General features: G+C 37.2%; 1 protein-coding gene across 4 annotated transcripts in view; it reads right to left on the bottom strand.

Moving 5' to 3' along the window:
• Positions 1-79: 79 nt before the first annotated feature.
• The window catches only part of MAP3K2 (mitogen-activated protein kinase kinase kinase 2), a 47600-nt gene continuing 35528 nt past the window's right edge, over positions 80-12151 (bottom strand). For all 4 annotated transcript variants that reach the window (XM_064717959.1, XM_064717961.1, XM_064717960.1 and 1 more), the window contains 4 exons: positions 11236-11367; positions 9969-10098; positions 8720-8897; positions 80-6923 (listed from right to left, as the gene is read on the bottom strand). In XM_064717959.1, coding sequence (XP_064574029.1) covers positions 6698-6923; positions 8720-8897; positions 9969-10098; positions 11236-11367 — 666 coding nt within the window. In that variant the 3' untranslated portion in view covers positions 80-6697. The remainder of the gene's footprint in view (positions 6924-8719; positions 8898-9968; positions 10099-11235; positions 11368-12151) is intronic.

The following is a 12151-nucleotide window of genomic DNA, read 5'->3' as shown; positions in this document are numbered from 1 at the left end:
AAATTGAGATACGACAGTGACATTGCGCAGTGTTCTAAAGTACAGAATTCTTAAAAGAGAAATCACACTGTTGTCCCTACAGAGTGTTTTAATATATTTCTAAGTACAATTCGTGTCTGATTTTGGAAATACAAATACATTTCGAATGGTTAAAAACAAAAATTAAAAAAATATTTTGAACATCAGCCAGCTGAAAATATATTTATCTAGTAAATCATCTCTCAAAGCTTTTATATATTTAATTATTCTAACTAAACATAGTACCCTTAAAAAACAAGTTCATAAAAATGTAGAAATGAAATTGTGGAATAAGATTACTGGGATATATACACACACACATTCAATGCATACACAGAATTACAAGGCGGGGTTGGTTGGTTGTTTTTAAGTTTGGAAGGTTGTTAGACAACGGAACTAGCAAGCAATGCCCAACTCCTGAGTTCCTCAACCATGATAACCATAACCTAAGTTTTAAATTGTTTTTATCTTTTTTTATACACAAGATATTCCATGTAAAGCAGCAACAGCAGTGCAGTTACTGGCAGCAACATCTCAAAAGTAATAAAAAACCCCATACATCCAGACAGTAGTACATTGCACACACACGTGATTCTCATACACCCATCGACAATTGGTCAGAGTATTAAATCAGTGTACAAATTAAATATTTCCAAAAATGTGCAAAAAAGTCAACGTTGATAGAAAAAAACACCTTTGTGTACATACATTACAAACTGTGCCCAGCATTCAACTGAGAGTAAAAACATTTACAGTGAGAAACCGATAGATTAAATAGAGAATTTAATGGCTACATAAAAATGTACATTAGATCAAGAGTAAATTTACAAATTTTTATTCATAGCTTCATGAAAACTAAAAGCCTACGTTCCAATTAATCTAAGTCTCCTCCACATATTTACAGTGATACTCCATTATACAACCCCTGTGAGGTCTGAGATGACAGACACTATGCTTTAATAAACCACTCCAATTTTAGGGTGACACCACCTTCTTTTACTGGTATTAACAAGAAACAAACACTAGGGAACTGACAATCTAATGGCTGTTCAGAAAAGAAAATGCAATCCTTGTTTATATATCCACATTTTATAAACCTCTGGGGAAAAAGGATCATCTAGTTTTCAGGTAAAAAGCACAAAAAAGCTCTGATGTATTTCCTATGACTATCCACTCATGAGCTGGAGTATCCTTTTCCTTATTTCTCAAAAGAAGACCCTGACCTCCAATCCGTACCTGTGGACTCAACACAAGGGCTGAACCATGAGATACAATTTTTATGCAGTTTAATCCAGGTCTTCTCCCTTTCAAATAAGTTTCTGAAAACTAAGCCCTAGCCAAGATGTGACTGGTCTGAAACATGAGAAATATCATTTCCTCCACCCCATCTATCTCTCCACTCAGTATACAAATACATTGCTAGAGGAAACCCAAGGACTGCACCAGCAAACTGGGAGCTGCAAAATCCTGGGTTCAAGTGATGGGCTCCCTGGTCTAAAGCTGGACACCTTACTCAGGAGCTATCACAGGCTACCACCTATGCAGGACTTGAGCTTTGCCAGCTACAAAGAAAAATAAATGGTGTGGGCCAAGTGGGGGATATCAAGTGAGAAAGGAGCTCCTTTGTTTCTGATCACAGATTTTGATTCAGAAACCCTGGCTTGATAGCAAACCTGTCTGACCCCTCAGTGCACATTAGTGGCTCCTCCTGAAGGCAGCACCCACACCCAAGTACCAGTGGGTGACATCTGGCTGTCACATAAAGAGGACTGACTGCTTCCCAGAGCTTTGGAACATTCTCACTATGGTGCACAAAACAGATCAGGTTACAGTTTTATATTCACGGTGTTCCTGACATGTCCCAAGGCTCAAACCCAGCTACAGAAGTCACCAGGTTTTAGTCACCAAGCTTATGCAGTAATTTTAGAATGACAACAGTGAGATTAAATTAGAAAGAGCTTTTAAAATGAAAACTCTTCATTTTAATACAAGCATGAGTTTTGCATATCAAACAGCAAATATAAACACCCACATGTCTGAAATATGGGCAGTGTCTATCACTTTTTTACTAGTACCTGCTTTACTCAGTCAGCAACAGCTTACTGGTGGATACACACTATTTATAAGAGACATGAATCATCACTTTTGGCTATATGTATATGGGATAGAAAAGCTTTGGTAATTGTATGTGATTCTACACTGCAGACTTGGCATTGTCACAAGACAGCAAGTTACCAGCAGGAGGAAATGACACTGGCGGCAATACTTTCGCTTTTCCAGAAACACCATAGGGACTTACATTCAAGCACACACATTATATACTTCTCTATATGCGTGACACAGTCTGTCAAGATTAAAAAAGTAAGAAATTGGTTATAAATAACTGTAGATCTGACCAATTTTCTCAAGTCTCTGAAGCTGCAGTTAGACATAGCTCTATGCTGTCCAAAAGAATGGCTTGCTGTACTGCACTGTACCTACGGGTGCTACGAGGCTTTCAGTCAAGACAACAGCAGGGTTAGGATTATCCAAAAAGCACAAGAAAGAAATCTGTTTGTTTGCTTGGACAGATCAAATTCCTGTGCACTGAAAGTAAACAGCTTTTAATATAGTACCACACCTACAAATGTACCAACTTTGCTTTCAAGCCCAGTAAGAAACTGCTGCAGAGTCTGGTACCCAGAGCCAGGAAGCCAAATCCTGACAATCCAGTTACTTCTGTGCATGCAGACAAATCCTCTTTCTGGCATGTACACTGGTGTACAATATCCAGAATGTAAAAAGGAAACTTGTATTGGCACAGGAAGCCAAAAATCACTTTCAAGTTCTGAATTTGAATGTCTGCTGCAGATTGTAACTCCAGCACACTTTTCAAAGCAGTTAGACAAGCTCTGCTTTGGGCACTTTGAAAAAACCCATTCTGTAAGACTGCTATGGTGACATGGAATTGTATGACATATTTCAATATGGTGTTCTAACATGGACCAAATTAAGGCATACAGAGAAAAAGGCACTAGCTAAAAAAAACCCCAAACATTTCATTTTGTTTTACTGAAAGGACTATTTAGCTACAATTCTAATTGGAAATCAAGTTAGAAGTTTTAATACTATATTTAAACTGTCAAGAAAAGAAGACTGTAGAGTTAACTATGCAATTATTAGACCCATAGGTTTATGAGTTCTTCCATTGGATATTTCTATCCCCCAAATAAAAAATAAGCAACTTTCTCTAACACAACACAACTGAAACCTTGAGTCATGCTCTAACAGGGCTGTTAGTTACACCATTAAAACCATACCACAGAAGTAGCTTTTCTCACTTAATAGTTGCAACAGCAGAATACTAAAAATCATTTGATAAGTAAGACTTTTGAAAATACAAATACTCACCATTAATTTCAAACCTTATTTTTTGGGAGTACAGCTTCATCATGCTGTTTACAGAAAAGCAAACCATCCCTGCAGCAGTATTGCTTTCACTGGAATTTTTTTATAATTGGATTCAATAATTAAGACCAATTCATGATTCTAAAATGCTGGTGGCTTTTTAAGTGGGATACAAGAAGTTGTGAGTAGGGATCTTGGCTTTGCAATCTTCCTCCAATGGAGTTTAAAGCTTGAAATTCCATGCAACCTCACAAATTCCAGAATGAGGGGTCATTCACCATGACCCCAGGAGTCCCTGTAAGAATTTAACAAACCCTGTATATAGGTTGTTTTACTACATTACCCCACTAGAGGTAAGTAATAGCCAACCTCTTGGTAAAAGTCTGATTTAGCTTCATAATTAGTTCTAGCTCAAAATATTTGTGTTAATAATCATCTGATTTACTGTAAGTTATTTAAGTCCATAGAGAAATTATCTTTAGGGTGCAAAAACTAGCTCAAGCCTAACCTTGGTTAAATTTATAAAATTTTACTAGAATCACTCAAACTGGAAAATGTCAACTTCATTTAAGAAGCACAGTCTTTACATTGGCAGCTTTCTGACATGCTAAAGACATGATGAAAAATGCATTCTGAAAGTTGCTTTTTTTCCTGGCTCCAAAATGCTGACCGTTGTCATGACTGAATGCCTTTTTTTTTTTTTTTTTAGAAAAGGCACAAAAGCAGCAAACTTGATTGTTCAGTAATTAAAAATCACAACAAGGAAGTGATATTGCAATATACATGATCCAGCACTGTCTCGCAGAAAGGTCACATTATAAGAAAACTAGATTCTGAAAATTTTCAAGCTTCAGAGAGTGCAGTTTCTCTTTAGAATAGTATATTTAAATGTTATGAATGCTACAGATAAACCTGGTTACATTTTCCCTTTAACGTCCCTTTTTGGTAATATAAAATTTCCTTACCTTTTCAGGAATCACTGACCACTATGGATTTTTATATACATTTTCACCTTGGTTTTGGTACCTTATTAGTCTGAAATTATTAATTTCAATTACATGATCTTGAAAATTACCTACATAAACGATTCGGTTCTACATTAAACTTCCCATTCCTACTGTCACTAAAATTTGCTTATAAAGCAAAGGCCCCTGACAGCAGAGTACATACCAATTCTTCTTAAAGGCTGCTTCATAGCTTTTATCTAGTGACAGAGAAACAAAAAATAAGTCAGTACAAGCTGCCTTTCCTTTCAGCCTTTTACACTCTTCCTGGTATAGAAGCTCCTCCTGTGCTCGGGAAACCTTGCACAGTTGTGTACCCTGACCAAGAAAATTTTAAGTTGGGCAAAATACTCACATAAGCTGAAGAAATCACCACTCTCAGTCTCTGGAGAGATGGCCACAAAAAAGTCTTTCTTACTCCACTACAGGTAAAGTGGTTAGGATAGATCCATACTCCTGTTATGCTCTGGTAAAACATATGGAATTCAGCAGAATACATTCAGAAATCCCATATGTGAGTGACTGTGGGAATGGGTAAGCTTATTGTTCTGTCTCCATGCATTTTGTAAACCTGATAGTCCTCTAAAGATGCAGAACAGGTAGAGCCTTGTCAGACTGGGCAAGGGTAACAGTACCAGCCTGCTCTGCCTTTAAAAAACAACAAAAGCAAGCAATGAATCATCCAAAACAGTAAACATAATTTCAGTTCTGTTGTCCAATAGTTTATTTCCAAATGCCCCTTTAAATTATCTATGTTCTGTTCTTCTACAAAAATATGAGAGTCTGATTTTTCTATTGTGAAAAGACAGTTATTCACTACACTTGATCAGTACCTGGGCTTCTCAGCTGAGAAGCGTTATTTCAGATTTTTAATTCTTTTATTATGCTCTTTCAGAAATAGAAAAAGTAATTAATGTACACTTTATGACAGCTGGAAATCTGACAAATACCAATCTGGATTATCAGGTTGGAATATTCACACTCATGTTATTTAATTGCTGGCTCTCTGCACTTTTGGCCTGTTCTTTGTACAATTTTCTGAGCTGTGCCTCCTTCTTCATAGGATTCATCAGTGCAACCTTATTAAAAATGTAACTGGAATCTTAGCTTTCTCAGTGACTCTTTCCTGATGTTAAGAGATGTTTGACTTTATTTCAGGAATTTTCAACGCATCCTAGATGACTGACCTGCATTACTAAACCAATTTTTTTTTAGTGCAGAATGGGAAGAATTTTATATTATTCAGGCACTTGATGTTGACATACATTCCATCCTAGCGCCTCTCAACAGCTTTGCAAATATTTCTTATAGCTCATTCTGAATCCAGTAACTCATATACTGCACAAGGATTAGTCATTCCCTTTCCCCTGCAGCCATTCATGGGACTGTGGAGGAGAACTTACCCTCAACATCAGTATTTTTTATCAGCTAAGATAACTGTCTCCCTCAAAGCTTATGCAACAGAGGTTCTCTTTGGCAGATAGAGCAGGAGGCATTCTCCTAACTATTTACATCCAATAGCTGACCCTTGTCTAGCATGGGAAATTTCCCCTTTGCAGTATAGTAGTTTCTAGGAGTCTGGGCCCATATCTGTTTACCTGTAATTATTTTCATATTAAGATAATACAATAATTCTACACCAAAACTTCTAACTAGTACATCAGTTTTGAGCTCATTTTTGTTATTTTCTTTTGGTCACATAGAAGTACCAGCTAGACATGCTGCTGCACAAAGAGTTCCAAGTTCTTCCAGCTTCATCAATTAACTCTCAGAACCGTGTGTTCCTGCTTAAACTGTACATTCCAGAAGCTGATTAAATGCTAAAATACAGTAAGAACTTAGAACTCTCTGTTGCAAGTACCTACAATACAGATAAGAATCACATAGAAGTAACCTTCTTGTCCATTAGCTGCATGTCTATTTTTCCCTGCACCCTGAGTCAGTCAGCGGTGTCAGAAAAAGTCACACAGTTCCTGACTGTCCAAGCATTTGTAATTTTTTTTCCTCTTTAAATAAGGAACGAATATGTACTAAAGTGCTTTATCTACATCAACCACATCAGTACATTATAGAAACAAAAAGTTCTAGTCCTGGTGGGAGGGGGGAAGAGAAGATTCTCATTTTAGATACAAATTTTAGATTGTTTACAATCTAAATGAAACAAAGATTCAAGAGAATATTCTCTCTCTTGTCTTTTTTTTCTCCTTTTTCTTTGTAAAAAATAAAAAATAAAAGTGCAGTCAAATAGAAAATAAATGCAGTAGATGCAAGCTGAGTTGAGGCAGGTGTTAGTGATAGTGTGCAAACGTGTGTCTCAGCAGTTCATCTGCAAACGGTCGCAGCTTGGCCTCGATAAAAATCCGTTTCAAGAAATCCCGAGCGTGGTCGGAGACATGAGGAGGGAGCTGGGGGTTGGTTGGCTGAGTGGCAATTTTAAAGATGGCAGCCATGGCTTCAAACTCTGCCCACGGGGGCTTCTCAGTGAGCATTTCTACCACTGTGCAACCTACACTCCTGAAACAGAGGCAGAAGTGGAACAGCAGGTTACAACAGAGTCATGGCCTCCCAGGAAAACAGGAAACAGCAGAGAGGGACTAAAATACCACAAACAAGCAGGGTCCACATAATACTGCAGAGTAACTTCAGCATGGAACAGGCATTGGAAAAAAACAGCATGTACTGCTATACCTTTATCCCTGAGTTACACAAATCACTACCTATGTCTCCACTTCATCACTTCCCTGGGCTGAAAGCTACTACCTCAGTGAAGGGATAATTACATATTTATCCAGGCAGTACTAACTGTCAGAGGGCATTGCCAGCACCCAGCGCTCAGCAGGCCACGCACTCAGCATTGCACTTGGAAGCTTTCCTGCACCTTGAGGCTGAACAGAAATGCAAAGCATCAGGAAAGCTCCATGCATGCCACGTGTGGTGCCAGCTCATTAGAAATACACAAGTTATCACCAGTGAATCGTGTGAAACTTAATATGGCAGCTGAAGAACAAAAGCCCTACTTTCAAGGTATCTTCTCTTTTAGTTAAGGATACTAAAAATATATTTAGATGGACAAACAAAATTTTAAGTTCCTAAACAATCTTTGTTCAGGAACAATTTTAAAGAATTTAGGAAGGTAAAAGGGCATATATATGGCCAGAGAAACTTTGTTCCAGAAGTCCTTAAAGATCAGCATCTTCCAATAACAAGTGAACAATACTGCAAAATGGATAGGCTGGAATAATTTTCCAATTTTTCAAAAGTTTGAATGTTTTTCAAACTTCTTATTTAAAAGAAGTTTTAAAAAGCTTCTTAAAAAACTTAAATAAGTTTTTCAAACTTATTTAAGGACAAAGCTTCTTGTGCAAGAAGCTTTGTACTTAAATAGAGGTATGTTGCACAATAAGGATTGACTGATAGCTATCTAACTTTGGTAGTTTTTATTAAGTTTTCATCAAGAAATACACAATTACCTTTGTACCAATATTTGAAATTTGAACAAGTGAACTGCTTGATATTATAAGGTGGACCTATTTTTCACTTATATCAGAGTAACCACTAAATAATCTGAAGTAGCCCAAATTCATTTCCCTGAAATTAAAAGTACTGCCTTTGTTTGGATACAATGTAGTTCCTATTTAAACACACAGTGTTACTACTCCAGCCGTCTGCTGCTGCCAGCCCATTACTGTGTATTCACAGATCACCTGCAGTGCAAGGGGTCTCATTGACAAAGTCATCTGTCCACAGGGCAGGAGCCAAGTTAGACTGCGGCATATACAATGTTTCACTACCCTTCATTTTTGCAAATTACTTTCCCTCTTAGTTCTTACCTATTTAATAACAACTTAAACCAAATTATTTTTTTTATACTCTCTTTTAAATCTGGCAAATTCACTCTGAAGTGTTCAATTTCTAGAGGAGTAGCATTTTATTTTCTGCCTTGCATCAAAGGTATTTTGGTGTTGAGGTTTCATTACAACACATTGACTGAACTGACGTTTCAAAGCTTCACATATTGCTTTCAGTCAGTACCTCTCCAGAACCAACAAACAGTTTGGTAATCCTAACTTCATGCGAGGTCAGTTGAAAGGATTCTCTTATGATGTTTAAACTGATGGGCTGAGAAATTGCCATGTGAAAAATTAAATTTCAGTGTTAAGACTCTCCAAAAATGACTGTCAGTGTTCACATTTGCCACTTTCTTCAGCTTAAATCCCAGGATGAAACACTGCAGCAGCTTCAGATAACAAACACCTACTCTCTATTGAAAATGAAATGACACTTTTGAGTGGAGAAGGAGTTTAACATACCAGATGTCTGCTTTTCTGCCGTACCCTTCTCCACTAATAACTTCAGGACTCATCCAGTAGGGAGTCCCTGTGACAGACTTCATTCCCGTACCAGACAGACAGATGGTCTGCAGCCGTTTGCTGGCACCAAAGTCACCAAGCTTCACATTGCCCGCTGAGTCCCGCAGAATATTTGCTCCTGGAGGGAAGGGAACACAGCATTACCTTCATAAAAGACTCAAGGTTTTGGTGCAGGAAACAGTAAAAGAAGTTTGGATACAGTGGTACAATTCAACACCAATCTAGGATTTCAAGCCAAGAATTTACTTTCTCTGCTCATTCCTACTAGTCTGTTCTGGAGTTCAGAAAATAATGAATTGCTCACACTGGTTTGCATCCAGGCCTTTACCAGGAAGGGGCAGTCCGTTTGTAAAGCCCTCCTGACAAAATAAGCAATGTGCTACACATGGCAAATTAAAAGAAATGGGGAAACAATTTCCACACAACTGAAAATGTCTCCCATACTATTGTAAAGCAAAACCTCAAATTGTGGTATAGATTTATTCAAAACAGTTTTCTGCACAAGATGTACAAATTGACTATGATATCTCAACCTGCTTTGGAACAAAACACTGCTGATACAAAGCAACAGAAAAATGGTAAAAATATTACAGAATACAACAGCATCGTGTTCAACACATCTATTCTGCACATCACCATCTCCCTACATATTCACACCTTACTTATGCAACACTTGCAAGTCACCTGCACCTGTCTGCAAAAAGTAGATGTTACACCAGGCTTCCTAGCAGTAAAATGGAATAAGTCTGATCAGGCAGGTGATCTCTATTGGTCACTTCTTGTACCAGTGAAGTGCTGGTTAATTTCTATATTATTGATGAAGCAGAACTCTGTAAATTTAAACGTTTAAGTCATGACACTTTCCTCTGCACAGTCTATTCCTAATGACATCATCCTCCAATATATTTAAAGCTATTAATAGTAAAATAAAATCAACAGAATTTATCCTGCTTGTTTTACAGATGAAGACTAAAGAAACATAGCCAGAACTCTGCTAGAACATCATAAAGTTGCTTATTTTTCCTTCCCCAGGTTACAACAGTGACAAGACTAAAAGATGGAAAGCAACCACACTGATTTTAAGTCAGTATTTTGGTATTTCAAACTTAATTGCATTTTAGTGCTTCACATAAGATTGGAAAAGGATCAGTAATAAAGAGCACTGAACTGTGCACAGAACTCTCATTACCTTTAATATCTCGATGGACAATCATGTTGCTGTGCAAATAGTGAACTCCTTCCAGAATCTGCCGTGTGTATTTACGAGTCACGTTCTCTGTGAGCGCTCCGTACGATTTCAATTGGTCTTTGATGGAACCCTATGGCACAGAAGCATAAAGCACTAACACTTCTAGAATTCAACTGAAATTCAATTACATTCATGCCTGAAACGTAGACATTTAAAATTACAATTCTTCTTGATTTAACCTTAAAACTTGCAAGCGGCTGAATAGTTCCACTACAATGTACAGAAAGAGAACAGCCCCCTAAACAGCCTCCTAAAGTTTTTGATGGGTGACACTCAGGATGAACATAATATATGCCCTTTGGGTTAGCTTATACTCAGAAAAAAACATTGTCAAGAAAAAAAACACCACGTCCTACAGGGTGGTAAAAAATAATAGGTAAGCAAAACTTCTTCAAAAATAGTTTTGCAACTATTTTTGTATAACCTGTCTTTGTCACATGGAGTTACAAACTGCTAAGATTACTTCTGTCACTTCTCCAAATGTCAGAAGAATTCAAGACATCCCACAAAATAAGACCAAGAACTCAAAAAAATGAAGAAGCAAAAAAAACCCCACCTGCACTTAGAAACCAACACCCAGACACTGCTTTTCCTCTCTGGAGTCTCATAGTAAATAGACTGCTGTAACTATTCAGAAATACAGAGATACTCCAGAAATACAGAGCCTCTGTTTTTATAGGAGCACATTTTGTTTAGCTCTGCTGACCCCACTTGGTGAGAAAATGAAAATCTACAGTTTTCTGACTTTATAATATTTCCTAACAAAGAAGAAGATCAGCAGTTCAGCATGTACCAGGTGCCACACAAGAAGCAAGCACCAAGATTATTTTCTGTATGCACTTATTCTCATCCTCATCTCAGCTAATCTTTGTTTTCCAGAAATACGTGAAGTGTGGCAAAACAAAACAATAAAATTCAGGGAGATTTAAGAGTTTACTAATGATAATATTGTCTTTTCAAAGCCATTGCCAGGCACCACTTACACCAAAACCAAACACAAAGAGCTTTTGTACAAACCACTGTAATTCTGAGATCCCAAGCAGAATGGAGAAGACAGGAGGTTGCAAGCACTTGTCAGTACCCATCTTTGGTGGTTTTCATTTGGACAGTTTGAAATACCTGTGTGCACTTATGCAAAGTTGAATGCTTGGGTGCTCATCACACAGCACACTATGGATGGCTGAAGTGGATGAGCTCTCTTGCTTACCCCAGGCATGTACTCCATGAATATTGAGAGTGTCCTTTCAGGTGCATCTCTCAAGAAGCCATAATATTGAACAATTCTTTCATGCAGCAGATTTTTCAGCAACTGAATCTCACACTCAAGTGCATTTACTTCCTGAAAGGACAAAACAGGACAGATTAACCATGTTTGATGTAGTAAACTAAGATTTTGGATTTGAATTTTTTCAAGTAGAGCAGTGTGTTCATATTAAAGTGTTATGCAAACTAAGTAACAAAATACTCCTACAGCTAATGTAAAACTTTTGCATTTTATAACAAGAAAATATCAACGTTAAACTGAGGTAATTAAAAACAAGCAAAATTATGTCTTTTCTATACATTATCTTTGGGATGGTTTTGCTAGTTTTTCATTGTTTCTCTTTTCTTAAAGTTATGTTTGTTTCAGAGCACAGCAGATATCAGTATGTTGATGAGGTCAGTGATCATCATGCAACATGTAATACACTTCCACTTGGGTAAAAACACAACTAACAAAACACAGAAAACCACCCCACATTTTAATCTTTGTGGTGGAATAATTAGCATTAATTCTTAACTCTTCCAGGATAATAGACTATACTTTAAAAATGCCTTTGATTAGCACTTGATATTGTAATAATGAAATGCACCAAAGGAAAACACTAACAGCTGGTGCTTTCTCTGGAGCTATCCAAAATACTAGAAATTTTGCAAACAGGAAGTAGGTAAGAATCTCAAACTGTCTTCATAGCCAAACCAAACTTCTTTTTGGCAATTTGTTTTCAGGAACACTTATATTAGTACAGCTTTTTCTGCTTATAAATGTAACTTCTTCCAATTTCTGTTAGTATAACTAATTATCTATTTCAGAGCACGCTTCATAATAGATTGTTTGATTTTAGAGACTGAGGCAGCACCAA

The sequence above is a fragment of the Zonotrichia leucophrys genome, chromosome 7 (assembly GCF_028769735.1).
Source record: "Zonotrichia leucophrys gambelii isolate GWCS_2022_RI chromosome 7, RI_Zleu_2.0, whole genome shotgun sequence".
NCBI lineage: Eukaryota > Metazoa > Chordata > Aves > Passeriformes > Passerellidae > Zonotrichia > Zonotrichia leucophrys.
Note: the sequence above shows the minus strand (reverse complement) of the source record. Positions and strands in the feature narration are given on the sequence as shown.